The sequence below is a fragment of the Protopterus annectens genome, chromosome 5.part0, assembly GCF_019279795.1.
Source record: "Protopterus annectens isolate FY-2018-M chromosome 5.part0, PAN1.0, whole genome shotgun sequence".
Lineage (NCBI taxonomy): Eukaryota > Metazoa > Chordata > Ceratodontiformes > Protopteridae > Protopterus > Protopterus annectens.
The window spans coordinates 1646727397-1646742484 of record NC_056735.1 but is presented as its reverse complement, the minus strand read 5'-3'; the positions used below and the strand labels follow the sequence as shown (position 1 = coordinate 1646742484).

The 15088-nt window shown below is 42.5% G+C and overlaps 1 protein-coding gene across 5 annotated transcripts in view; it reads right to left on the bottom strand.

Moving 5' to 3' along the window:
* DYRK1A (dual specificity tyrosine phosphorylation regulated kinase 1A) overlaps positions 1–15088 on the bottom strand; it is a 2602610-nt gene that overhangs the window by 572167 nt on the left and 2015355 nt on the right. For all 5 annotated transcript variants that reach the window (XM_044071432.1, XM_044071433.1, XM_044071434.1 and 2 more), the window contains one exon: positions 9822–9968. In XM_044071432.1, coding sequence (XP_043927367.1) covers positions 9822–9968 — 147 coding nt within the window. The remainder of the gene's footprint in view (positions 1–9821; positions 9969–15088) is intronic.

The following is a 15088-nucleotide window of genomic DNA, read 5'->3' as shown; positions in this document are numbered from 1 at the left end:
TAGCTTTATAGAAGACTTTGGATCTGAAATTCAATTTCGAAAATCTCAGGAGTTGGCCGACCGGCACTTGCAAACTGCTTTTGCTTCGGGCATCCCGTGGCAAGAAAGACTGAAGAAAATGGCATCGGCTGCATCTTTTATACCCCTGGCGCACTGATATCAGGGAAGAGGCAACAGCAACCGACGCCGGACCAAGACTTTGGAATTCAGGCTGACTGCGGGTAGTCTGCCAGCAGGATAACCCAAGTGTAATGACTGCAGCAGTGAAACACGATGAACATCACCACCTTCGCTTTGACTCTTCGAAGGGGAAGTATCCTGTAAATTTGTTGCACAAGATTCTGTATTCTGTCTGTAGGTAGTCTGGCTGTCATATCGACTGTGTCTATGTTTACTCCAATAAATGTTATAGACTGAGTGGGCAAAACAGAGGATTTTTCCCAGTTTATCGAGATTCCCAACTGGGAACAGAGCTTGATTGTGGAATCTCTCGATTGAACTAGGCGATGCCTGGTTGTGGCGGTCAGGAGCCAATCGTCCAGGTATGGAAAGACTTGGATTCCCTGATGCTGCAAATGAGCTGTGACTACTGCCATGCACTTGGTGAACACCCGGGGGGCTGTGATGAGACCAATGGGCAGCGCCCAAAACTGGTGATTGGCTCCCAGCCGGAAGCGTAGGTAGCTCCTTGATTCTTTGTCCATCATTATGTAGTAGTAGTAGTAGGCATCCTGGAGATCTATTGAGCACATCCAGCTGTCTCTCCCTAACAAAGGGAGTATGGATTGTAGAGTGACCATTCGGAACTTGGACTTCTTTACATACTCGTTTAACCTGCTGAGGTCTAGGATGGGTTTCCAGTCCACTGTTCTTTTTGGAACTAAAAAGAACCTGGAGTATGTTCCGAATCCCGTCTGGTCTGCTGGGACCTTTTGGATGACTCTTTTTAATAGCAGCTTTTCTATCTCTATAGCCGCTTGATCCCTGTGATTGAGTGGCACATCTGGGATCCTTTTGGGAGGGCGTGGTGGAAGGAAAAAGGGTATAGAGTAATCTCTGGTGATAATGTCTTGTATCCACTTGTCTCGAGTGAGATTTAGCCAGGCTTCTGGGTACAAGGACAGGCGACCCCTGACAGGCTCCAGAGACGCACAGTCAGGTTCCACATCAGGAACGCTGATAGGGATGGTCACGAAAGGAATCGGGACCTCCCTGATTTTGTGGGCTTCCCCTGCCTCTAGGACGTCTACCATTATTTCCTCCTCCCCTGCCTCTGAAGGAGGAATCACCTTTTGTGTCCTGGAAAGGTCTCTGTGACTTCTTGAACTACATTTTGCCGCTCTTCTGTCCTTTAGGGTAAGGTCTAGAAGGAACGGTAAAACGGACTCACATGGCAGAGAGAGTCTTTCCTTTCTGCTCACACCTGGTGGGGGTATCTTTCACCTTTGGTCCAAAAAGAGAGGATCCATCCACGGAAGCATTGGTGAATGTAGACTTGAAAGGCACAGCAAAGTTGCACAGACGCATCCAGGAATGTCTCCTTAAGGAGACTCCTGAACCCGCCACCCTACTCGCACCATCAGCTGTGTATGAGATCAGCCGCATGGAGGAGTTAACAATAGATGTGAGAGTAGCCAACTGAGTCGACACTGTAGATGGGACTGCTTCAGTAGAGGTACCCTGAAGAGCATCTCCTAACACCTTTAGGAGATCATTCTGAAGTCTCGTAAAATGTGATAGATAGTTCAGCGATCGGAGTGTAAAAGCCGCTGAAGAGAAGATACGCTTCCCGTACCTATCCATCGTTCGGGATTCCTTATTAGGTGGATGGATAAAAGAAGAATTCTCTGCTAGCTCCTTCTAGGTGGTCGCCACCACCACCATGGCATCAACAGGTAAACCCGTGGATAAAAACTCTTCGATAGTGCAGATCTTTGAGAATACTGCTCTGAAATTGGTGCACTATGGGATGCATAGGGGGAAGATATCGTGATTTATGATATGTGAACGTATCATAATCAGTGTTACCATCCGTATCACTAAACTGCAACTTAAGATTGAGTAATCTACAAAAAGACATAATATCCTGTGCCAAAACATCCTCAGAGACCACAAAACCAGGAATAAAAGTTAGTCCTTTATTTAGGATGGACATATGAGTTGTTGACAAAGTGAAGTCGGATAAGTTCAAAACATTTACATTCTCGTTTATTTCTGTATTGATAGTCTCAAAAGACTTTGAATATTGTTGATTTTGTTGATTTTTCCTGTGTTTCTTCCCCCCTCGTTTGTACCTTGACCTAAAGGGACAAATCCCTGTGTCCTTTTGGCTACGGATTTAAGTAACCTTGAAGGCAACTTAAATCCAGAAAAATTTAAAAATTCCAATGCGATCAGTTAGGCTATCAGGGTAGTAGCCCATTTAGCAATACCAATAAGCATGTTAGATTCACACCTAACCAATCCAGAACTCCCAAAAGAAAGAGGCCCAGATCTATTCTCAGAAAACGGCCAGTAGATAATGGATCATCTACAGATGATCTATCCTCCTGCACAGATAGTGATATGCACCTGGCATCAGATTCACCAAACCCCAAAAGGACACAGGGATCTTCCCCCTATGCATCCCATAGTGCACCAGTTTCAGAGCAGTATTCTCAAAGATCTGCATTATCGAAGCTCTGATATTTCATTCAAACCTAACAATTTGTCTTTGGCTGAAAAGGATGCTATTATGGAATTACAGAATAACAAGGACATTGTCAGCATATCTGCTGACAAGGGTGGGGCAGTAGTAGTAATGACTTGGTCCGAATATGACAATGAGGTGAAAAGACAGCTTCTTGATAGACGCTATTATTCGGTAATGCCGATTAACCCCACCTTCATGTTTAAGAAGCAAATAGATGACTTTTTGACTTTTGCTAGGGATGAAAGTATCATTACTGACAGGGTGATGCAGCAACTCATGATTCGTGATTCAGCTAATCAATACATATATTTTTTTACCCAAAATACACAAAGATTCTGTTCATCCACCCAGTAGACCAATTGTGTCAGGTAAAGGATATATCACGGAACCTTTGTCTATTTTTCTTACTAGGTATCTGAAGCCTTTGCTACCTAGGGTACGTTCCCGTCTACAGGACACTACGGAATTCTTAAAAATCATTTCTGAAACCCAGTTAGAACCAGGGTGGCTCATGTGCACACTTGATGTCAGTGCTCTATACACTAACATCCCTCATCAGGTTGGTCTGGAAGCCATTGCGTATTGGTTACAGGTGGCTGGTTTATATTGGCCCGAATTTAACACCTTTCTTGTAGGCCTTGAAGAACATGTCCTAACCAATAACATCTTTTTTACCAGGACACTTGCTATTGGCAAACCAAGGGTACAGCTATGGGGACATCTGTTGCCCCCATTTATGCTGACCTATTCATGGCATTCATTGAGGAACAAATAATTTATGATAGCAGCCACAATATTTATCTGGATGAAATCGACATTTGGAGGCGTTACTTGGATGATTGCTGGATGGGATGGTATGGAGGGCAGATGTGGATTATCTGCTGGAATTCATATCCTATCTGAATGTCAACAAATGGGGTCTACATTTTAGAGTCAACCATCATGTAGATACCATTACCTTCCTTGATGTGTTGATCAATAGATTACCTAATCATACTTTAAGTACGCAGGTTTTTAGGAAGTATCCTGAATATAACACCGTCCTCCATGCGTCCAGCTTTCATCCTCCTCACATAGCAAGGAATATCCCCAAATCACAATTTATACGAATGAGGCGTATTTGTTCTCAAGAACCCACTTTTCAAGAACACAGACAGGATTTGACCAAGAGATTCAGGTCAAAGGGATATCATATGGGGCATGTTCTGCAGGCCAGCAACTGGGCAAACACACTAAACAGGGAGGATCTGTTAACTTACAAATTACGGGATAAACATGATCCACAACCCATTAGATTTGTGACCACATATGCAAGGAACTCAGATATACTAATCAATAGAGGACAAAGACATTGGAATATATTACAGGGTGATCAGGAGTTAGCGAATATGTTGCCGGATAGATGTCTGTTTTCATTTCGTAAAGGGAAGAACTTGGCATCCTGTTTCAACCATTACAAACATTCCCATGACAACAGCTGGTCTCAACTGACACAAACCACCTTGACAGGTGAACCTTTGATTGGATGTTTCCCATGTGGCCATTACATAAACTGTGAAAAAATATCTAAGTCTAAACAGTTTACAAGCAAAAACTGTGGCATGGTGTAGGACATAAAATTTTTGCTAATTGTAGCAGCAACTGGCTTGTATATTTAGCCACATGCACCTGCAGTTCTTTCTACATTGGCCAAACATCTCGTCCTCTCAGGCTGAGAACCTCTGAGCATGTAAGTAACATCAAGAACAAAAAATCCAACAATGCATTATATAAACACTGTATGTCACATAAATCAGCCAAATTTACTTTTATGATCATTGACATGGTAAAGGGTAACAAATTAAACAAAACAGGTTGGCATTCCATTCTAGACTCTAAAGAGAAAAAATGGATTGTAAAGCTAGGTGGATTATTTCCACCTGGTCTTAATGAGCAATTCTAAAATGAACCAATAAGGTTTTTGATGCATGTATTTAAACAGTAGCATTTGATTTTTTTTATGATTACACTGATGTTTCTTACCAGCCGAAACCGGTCTGGTTACTTGTTTTTATGCTGCTCTAATTAATAAATTTCTTTCAGGTCACAGTTTGCTGGCTCATTGTCTTTCTGGATGTACCTTGATTTTGGGGCCGTGCAACTGCTTTCGTGCAGGAGGTCTTGTTTGGTGGTTACTGTTGATGCACCACATGACAGTTGTATTGTGTTGTCTGTGAACACTCTTAATGGACTTTGTTTCCAAACATGGGAGAAAATCTGAAGGACCTGTATTACTGCCCTCATTTCCTTCAGACTGATGTGTTCTGATCTTATATGTAGGCCACAGCCCCTGAATTTTCAGGCTGTCTGTCCATGCTCCCCATGGATCATCTAACGATCTGAGTGCAGCTCCTGTTGTAATGTTAGCAGTTTGAAGGGAAGACTCTGGTTTAGCTTTATTCTGTGACATCCACCACAGTATTTCTTCTTTAGACAAGGAAGAAAGGAACTTCTGTGTCCATTCTGTGACATCCACCACAGAATTTCCTTCTGTAGGCAAGGAAGAGAGGAACTTGTGTGTCCAGAGGATGAGTATGTTGGGATCAGGTGGATTTCCGGTACCACCGGATCTTCCTTATATGGAGTCTAGCAAAGCAGTCTATGGGGATTGGTTGTTGCCATGAATACCAGTGTTCTGTGAATTTCCACTGCAGTACAGGACTAAAGAAGGAGAAGAGAAAGGAAGTAACTGGTTAGGCTTTGCACTTTGGTGGCAGAAAGGCATGCATGAGTCTGGTGTCCAGTTTGCACATCATAAAAAATGAAGTCTTGAGCTGGTCTCACTGTTGATTTTTTCAGTTCAACTGTGAAACCCTGGGCCTTAAGTAGGATCATGAACTTGAGATGAGTCAAAAGTACTTACAGAGTAGGAACCTGTACTAACAGGTTGCCCAAATAAGGGAACATCTGGATTCCTTGAGACCTGCAGCAAATTATTACTTTGGCCATTCGTGTTGTGAAGACTCCGGGGGCTGTAAAGAGTTCAAATGACAAAGAACATAAATGAAAGTGTGATGAGCAGGCAGAATGATCAATTTTCCTGTAGGCAGGGTGAATAGGAATATGGAGACTGGCATACTTTAGGTTCAACAGCAGCGGGAAGGCTGAGGAAGGATGAACAGAAGCAGAGTTTGCAGGATCATCTTGAAAAATGGAACAAGGAGAAAGTCGTTGAAGGTGAAAAAATCTATTGAACACACCCATTTGTCTGAAGTGATTGAGTAGCTAGCTTTTTTTAGGGATGACGTGACCCTTCTGGAAAGGGAAGGGATGGACTGAGGGATGGGGAGGGGGATAGAAGATAATCAAGTGGAACTGTCTGGGTAAGGAGGGCTCCCAAATCTAGAGTCTGTCAGGTTTGTTCTGGAATCTTTTCCCATACATTTTCTTGGCTTTATTGGGAAGGCCTAGATTCCCTGCGAGTGACAAAGATGGGTTTTGCACAATAATCCCTTTGATATCTTCATACAGAAGTAACAAAGATCTGTCTACAGTCCTTCATAATCTTACCTTGCTCTTGCAGTTGTTTGAAAAGACTGGCAGCATCTGAACCAAACAAAAGGCCCTTGTTTTAAGGAGTCTGAGTTTACCCTTAATACTTCCTGGAGGGGTTGAGAATGAACATAACCGTGCATACCTCCTGATCACAGAATCTGTAGCAGATGCCATGAAAAGCTTCCAGTACATCACAGCAGCATTTAATGCTGTGCCTAGCTACTTGGGAAGCTTGAGCCACCAAATAAAAAGCTTTTTATTTACTGGCAGATTCCTCAAGACAGCTTTATTTAAACTGCTGAGAATAGAAAATAAGTATGTAGTCATTTCAGTCTGATAATTCAGAATTCTAAAGGCTAGAGTGGAAGACGTATTAATCTTTTTCCCCAACTTGTTCATTGCCCTGCTGGCAGCAGGCATTAACTTAGAGAGTTTGCTGTTGATATGGAAAACGCAGAAGTCTGCAACAGGGTTTCTATACAGAAATTTCAGGTCCTCAATTACCCTGTAATATCTCTGTCAGGCCTTTTAGGTGCTGGGAGTATGGTGCGGTGAAACTGGATGCAAAGCCATTTAGGAAGTCCTCCAAAACAGGAGGTGCAGGAGCAGAAACAAGGGTGTCTGCTTCCAAGAGGTTTTATTATCTCTGTTGAGCTTCAGAAATCTGTTCAGATTCCCATTCAAAATACTTCATCATATTAACAGCTTCCCCAAAAGAAGCTTCTTCAGCAAGGGAGTCAGGAGAAAGTGATTCGTTATCACCTGAGGCCACATGACCTGGTGAATGAATTTGGGATGAATAGATTAAAGACTGCTCATCTGAGTTTGATTAATCCTCTTCATCTTCAAAAGAAGTGTCTGTCTCTCTTGTAGAACGGAAGGAGAAACAATTGTAGTAGCAAGCCCTTTAAAGCCTGGTGGCCTGAGTGCCAGTATAACCTTAAATAGATCCGGTGAGAAATCCAACCACTCCTTTTTCTTTGGACATCTGTGGGGAAAGGAATGTTTTTAGTTTTTTTTTTCTAGGTGCAACATCCAATTTGACTAACCACTGAGGCTCAGACCTCTGAAAATCTCACAAGTGATCTGGGAATTCCCTCTTTAACAAGGATCTGCGGTATGCCTTTCAGTCCTTCAGAAATAATTAAGCCGAGTTCCTCCTCCTCACAATTATTGGTAGCCTCAGTTGTTCTGGGCATCAGATGCCATACCAGCCTCCAAAGTCTGAGCAGGTACTGAGCATACTGCAGGTTCCAAGACCTCTGCACGTATGACCGAGTCTGAATGGCAGTCAAGATATCAGGCCTCTTAAATTTTTTTCTTTTGAATGAGAAGGACATCAGAGGCAGAAGGGTCCGCTATTTTTACTCCGGTGAGATACTTAAGGCACAGAGCTTCCAAGTATGAATTAAGAGGAAAAAGTCAAGTTCTTAAGGTCTTTGGAATAAAGGACTGACAGATCATACAATTTCTGTATTCAAGCTCTGTACCTTAACAGACAAGGCACCGGGGGTCGAGACTCTTGTAGGGAATCTGCCTAACGCAATCGCACTTTCATCTCCTGGCAACATCTAATACAGCAAACAGCAATTCAAATGAGAAAACTAAAGGAATGTCCCCCAATGCAGCACTTATCTGAACCAGTGAAGGTCAACAATACGAATGACCATGTGTAGAATAGAGTGACCAGGTGTGAGACCCATGTTCAGACTGGCAGTGAGACGGTTTGAGGATTTATGCTCATACATCCACTTATGTACCCTTATGCCCACGAGCTTAGATTATACATCGGATGCATGGCTCTACAGAAGGTTTTGGCTTTGGCATCCCGGCCGGACAACCAGGTTATCTGGCGAGAAAACCCAACAGTTTGGAATACTGCAACAGTGACTTAAGGAAGGACATCAAGCAATACTCTAGCTGACCAAGGGTTCAGGTCTCCAGCAAAGCACCAAAAAGATTATAATGTCTTCCATTTCACTAGCTATGACTTCCTAGTGTTAGGTTTTGCAGTCTCTCTCATTAAATTAAGCATGCTCTCTGCAAACATGCGCCTAGATGGTATGATTGTTAAATCATCCCAGCTGTCAGCCTGAAGAGTTCTGAGGCTTGGGTTTAAGTAGTAAGGACCCTTTCCTAAGTGTCAATAAGTCAACTCACTGAAGTAAAAGTTTTGGCTTTACCTTTGCTAGCAGGAGGGGGAACTGGTGTTGCCTGGATTAAAACAGGTCTAAGAGAAAAATTTTGGACTCTCCACCTTGACCATCAGCAATATCCAGGGTACTGGAAGGAAAGCACAGAAAAGTTAACCTGCCCATGAAATGGAAAAGGCATCTACTTTCCAGGTACCTGGATCTGCAGTCCTGAAGCAAAATGTCGTGACTTATCTGTTCTCTGGCAAAACCAACAGGTCTACTTCTGGTATATTCCATCTGTGGGTCAGATCCAAGAACAAATCTCTGTTCAATATCCACTCTGTCTGACTGTGATCTGTTCAGCCTATCAGCTGAAACATTTTCCTGTGATGGTATGCAAGATACCCTGGGGGTCAGTCCTGGCTCTCTGGCCAATCCCCAAACTTGCACTACCAGACTGAGAGGTATGTTTCCAAGTTCATCTCTTTCACATTTATGTTTTTCTCATACTATTATCCCACATGCCCTGGATGCACATCTCCCAAACAAGATGTCCAAGGAATCTGTGTCCAGTGTTTGGATCCCTGGGCCTCTTTAGCGGCTGAGGGAGAGATCCAATTGCTTGAAAAATGGCAGGGTAAACTGTAAAGCCTTCTGATTTTCTTCTTCCAGGTAAGAGTAAATCTTTTATATGTGTGTGTGTGTGTATATATATATATATATATATATATATATATATATATATTGCACACACACACACACACACACACACACACACACACACACACACACACACACACACACATATTTATCTGTGTGTGTATAAACGTAGATTTCTTTTGATTTTGAGGTTTGCAATAAGTACACACACACACGCATATGTATGTGTATACATGTGTGTGTATGGGTCTACTTCTAAATTCTGAAGTTTCAAAACTTCAAATTTCTTACGGTCAAGACCATAAGATTAAACTTTTGCAACTTTGAAATGTAAATAAAAAAGAAAAAAAAAATTTTTTTAAACGGTTTTGCAGGGTGCAAGCTCCCCTGCACCCCCTGCTAATTAAATATACCAACTCCGAGATTGCACTACAGTGAGGAAAACAGTAAATATACCATTCCATGCTGTACGGTGATCTCCATTTAAACAGTTCAAAGTAGACTCATATATGTACACATATACATACATACACATACATGCACATATACAGACACAGACACAGACACACACACACACACACACACACACACACACACACACACACACACACACACACACACACACACACACACACACACACACACAAAAATAACAGTATGACAAATATAGATGCAGGTATTTCTCAGAAGTTTAAAAGAACTTCAATGAAACTGCATGCTGTAGAAAAGATCACAGTACTTGTGAAAATATACACAAAAAGTAACCAGAATCTTCAGATTATTAAAATATTTCTGCTTACCTCATTTGCACCACTGAACAATGGCTCACCTGTATGCATTTCTACTAAAATGCACCCAAGTGACCACATATCAATAGCAAGGTCATAAGGCATTCCCAGCAGTACTTCTGGAGATCGGTAAAACCGACTTTGGATGTACTGGTATATCTTAAAAAAAAAAAAGAAAGAAAAAGAAAACAGCAGTGAATTAAACAAAGGCATATTACCAAGCTAGCCAATAAAAGAGTGAAAGCCTAATTAAAGCAAATGTGAGTTGTTATAACCAGTATTTTATCTGAACATAGCAGCTCTGACGCAAATGCTGCAGACGGTGTGAGTTCAGGAATGAAACTCATTCACCTCCAAAAAGGAAAAATGAACACTCAGCTGCCTAAGTTACACGGTTACAATCAAGAGCAACATTGCTTCAACTAGCACTCCTTGCTAATTTAAGGGAAGAAATTAGTTACGGTCATGCTTCTATACAGTACATGTGCATACTTGCTTACAGTTTCCTCATTATATCATCTATAAAAACAGGCAAAGAGGAAATATGAATTAAGTTCAACAAAACAATGGGCCTTAAAAACAGAGTTGTGTGAGACATTCCCTGTAATAGTAGATCTTCAAGGAGAGGGCTCTAGCAGAAAATTAACTATATCTAGGTTTACTCAATTTCTTTAAAAGTGTTACTTACAACCATACAAGGAAAATCAGGGTCTACTTACAGCCACGCAGAGAAACTGTTTTAGTTCTTGCAATTTATTATATTTACATTTATTTATAACCCATTAAAGATGTTATCTTGCAACCATATGAAAAGAGCAGAAATATGGGTCGCAAGATAATTTAGTTTTAGCATATATTTATTTTAAACTGTCAGGAATCACATTTTAAAATAAAAAAAAATCCTATTGTCAAGATGCTTGCAGGGTAATTACTCTGACTGTACATCATCTGCACTACAGAAATAATTACTCAGAAGTAAGAAGTCATGCAACTTACTGACATAACATCTTACTACTTTCTCAAATAGCAACAGGACATGGCTAGCCAGTTCAAGTCTTGTTACTATGTAAGGTTAGCACTTGAGATTTGTTCTAAGTAACCAGTCACACTGCTTACCTGGCAATTTCCAGTCATTTAACTGAAGAAGTCAAAAACGGCAGACTATACTATCTTTACAGATGTTTTTTTCTCTTGCAAGTATCTTATTTATAATAAAACACAAGCAGGACACCAGATATATCTGTGGGCACTGGCAACAGCATATACTGTCCACAGCAGCAATGCATTCATTTTTGGATATTTATTTCAATGACTGCACTTGGTGGTGGTTGTACATGACAGCAGCAAGCAGTAAAAAAATAAGTTATGTACTCAACATAACGTCCCATGTGAGTTGTTCATCTCGCCTTCATTCTTACTGATGGGTTCGGAGCCAAACCTCTGCTCTGATTCAGCCGAGTGCAAAAGCTCGAGGTCCTCAACCAGCTCGAGGCCAACTCCCTATCCCAAGATGCAGCTTGATCATCCCTCAGATCTTGTTTGCTGCCAACTGGCTACCTATGACTATTAATATGCCACTCTAAGAACTGGATAACAGACAATACACCATGAATAAGAGAGGTCTTGGACCTCAAGTAGACTGGATGGGGGTTGGAGGGTGGGACGTAAGAATGAAGGCGAGATGAACAACTCACATGGAACGTTATGGTGAGTACACAACTTCTTTATGTGAAGTTGGTCTATCTTGCCGTTCATTCTTACTGATGGGTAGCGTCCCAAGCACCAACTTTCTCGGGTGGCTCACGGGAGAATGTTCTTCAGAACAGTGGAACCAAAGGAAGCCTTGTCCCTGGAGGCCTTGTCTACTTTGTAAAGAGTGATGAAGGTATGAGGCCTCGACCAGGTAGCTGCTGCACAAATAGTATCTAATGGTAACTTAGCAGAGAAGGCTGATGAGGTAGATACAGCTCTAGTAAAGTGGGCCTTTATTTTTTGTTGTAATGGAGCATTCACAGAACTCCAAGTGAAAGAAATACAATCTGATAACCATTTTGACAAGGTGATTTTTGTTATTGGAGCATCTTTTTTTGATTCCGACAAAGAGCTGTTCTGTTTTCCTGAATTGTTTGGTCCTGTCGAAACAAAATCGGAATTGCCTATGAACATCAAGTTTGTGCAGCATGTGTTCCATCTTATTTGTGTATTTAGGGAAGAAAATGGGCAATTCAACAGATTGGTTGAGATTTGTGTCTGAACAAACTCTGGGTAAAATTGATGGATTAGTTCTTTGCGAGACTCTGTCATTACGGAAAATCAGATAAGGAGGTCAAGGCCTGTAACTCAGAAATCCTCCAAGCTGAAGTGATAGCTATTAAAAATATGGTCTTCCATGAGAGATATTTCAAATCACAGGATGAAGCTGGTTCGAAAGGAGGCAATATAATTCAGGAAAAAACAAAATTTATATTCCATGGCATGGCTGGAGTTTTGACGGGTGGTCTCAAGTGAACAGTACCCTTGAGAAAGGCTTTAGAGAGTTGGTGTGACATGACATTAGAACCTTGGACACCAAGATGAAAATTTGAGATTGCTGCTAATTTGGACTCTAATGGTACCTGCAGCAGCTCCTTCACTGAAAAATTTAGTCAGAAACTCCTGAATAGATTAAATTGAAGCTAGGTATGGATCAATATCATTCTGAGATGCCCATATAGAAAATCTCTTCCATTTGCTAAGATATAATTTTCTGGTAGATGATTTATGAGAGGATGGTAAAATATGTTGAGCCTCGGCTGAGAGGTTGTGAATCCTGGCTATGTTTAGAATTGGAGCAACCAAGCTGTCAGTTTGAGGTAGTGGAGAGAAGGATGAAGAGCCCCCAATGAATGGGTCAGAAGATCTGGAACCGGGTCCAGGATCCAAGGCTCTTCCAAACGATGAGGCTGAAGGAAGGGAAACCAAATCTGACGAGGCCAGTAAGGAGCTATTAAGAAAATGGTCCTTCCCAGAGTCTTTGCTTTCTATAATACTTTGGGTATTAGAGGGAAATGGGGGGAAGGCATAAAGGAGACCCAGGGGCCAATTTTGCACCAATGCATCGCTTAGGGCATCCCCGGAGGGGGGATTAGGGTGAAGTAGCTGCTGCATTTAGTGTTCATTGGGGTTGCAAAGAGATTGCAGCAAGGCTGGCCCCACCTATGGAAGATGTTTTCCACTACTTGATTCTTTAGGGATCACTTGTGAGGCAAGAGAATTGCCCTACTTAGCTTGTCTGCTATCACAATGGATTTCCCCGGGATGTGCATTCCTATCAGAAAGCGATGGGTGGAAGCTGCCCACTGCCATACTCTCAGGGCCTCTTGATACAGGGGATAAGATTTGGTTCCTCCTTGTTTATGTACCAGACCACTTGACATATTTTCTGTCTGAACTGCAATTGTTCCCAGAGGGATAGAGTCCTGAAAGGACTGCAACGCAAGGAGTACCTCTCATCTGCAGGACATTTACATGCAGATGAGCCTCATGCTTCTTCCACGTGCCTTGGGCTGTTCTTCCCTGATAATACCCCCCCACCCTATCAAGGAAGCGTCCGGGGTCACCGTGGCTATAGGAGTGTGTAGAACAAATGGATGGCCTAGAGTTACTTATTGGGATGTCAGCCACCACTGAAGATCCTTCTTACACATATTCATTATTATGATTTGGTGTGACACTGGGAGCTCCCTGAAAGGACCATTAAGAGAACAGGAGCCATTGCAGTACTCGGATGTGCATCTGACCCAGAGGAATGGCTATGATCGCTGCTGCTATTGTTCCTAGCAATTTGAGTACCACTGACAATGGGACTTTTGTCTTTGGAAGCAGGTCTAGGATTTATTTTCATAAAAGACAAACTCTTTCTGGAGGAAGGCTTAAGGTCATTGTGACTGTATTTAGTTCTGCTCCTATAAAAACGGTCTGTTGCAATAGCGATAAGGCAGATTTTTCTGAGTTTATGGTAATCCCCAACTGATTGCAGAGATTTAAAGTTGTGTCCCTTGCATGTATGAGTTGATGCCTGGTGGTGGTAGTGAGGAGCCAGTCGTCTAGGTATGGAAACACCTGGAATCTCAAATGTCTCAGGTGAGCCGGGATGACTTCCATGCATTTGGTGAACACTCTGGGAGCTGTAGTGAGACCAAAGGGCAGGGAGCGAAATTGATAATGACTGGCTCCCAGTGGGAAGCAAAGATGATCCCTGGATGGCCTGTCCATTTTTATGTGATAGTACGCATCCTGGAGATCTATCGAGCACATCCAATTGTCTTACCCCGGAAAGGGGAGTATTGACTGTAGCGTGACCATCCAAAACTTTGTCTTTTCTACCGACTTGTTTCGTCTGCTGAGGTCCAGAATAGGTCTCCAGTCCCCTGTTTTCTTTGGAACTAAAAAGAACCTTGAGTACATTCCGGATCCTCTCTGGTCTGCTGGGACTGGTTGGATGACTTTTTTCCTGCAACCTTTGGACCTCTATGGCTGCTTGTTCCCTGTGACTGGGTGGAACGTCTGGGATTTTTTTCACAAGAGGAGGCGATGTGACAAAAGGGATTGAGTATCCTCTGGATAGGATACTTTGTACCCAGCTGTCTTTTGTTATTTTTAGCCAGGCGTCTGGGTACAAGGAAAGGCATCTCCCAACTGCCTCCAGAGATGGACAGTCGGCCTCCTCTCAGGAGCGCTGATAGGGCTTCCCAAAGAACTGATCTCTGTCACCAGATTCTGTGGACCCCCTCTGCTGCATGGATGGTGTCTTCCATTATTTCCCCCTCCTTTGCATCTAGAGGGGGGTTCACCACGAGTGTCCTGGAAAGATCCTTATGATTTACGGAACCACATCTTTCCATCCCCCCTTTGGGGTAGGGATTACTCAGGATCGAAAAATGTACTCCGATGGCAGACCGTCTTTCTCACTCCTGTTAAGTGTTTCCCTTACTTTTGGTCCAAAAAGGGACACGCTGTCAAAAGGGGTGTTATTAAAGGAAGAATTAAAGGGTTCTGTAAAGGAACATAGGCGCATCCAGGAATGTCTCCTAAGGGCAACTCCTGTACCCGCTGCTTTGCTCGTTCCATCAGCTGCATATGACACCAGACCCATGGAAGAGTTCACAATAGAATTAAGAGGAGAGAGCTCGAGAGTTACTTTGTCAGAAACCTCCGCAGCTACTGAACCCTGCAGGGTATCTCCCAGTTCCTTCAGGAAATCCCTTTGTAACCTAGTAAAATGTGTGAGATAGTTCAGC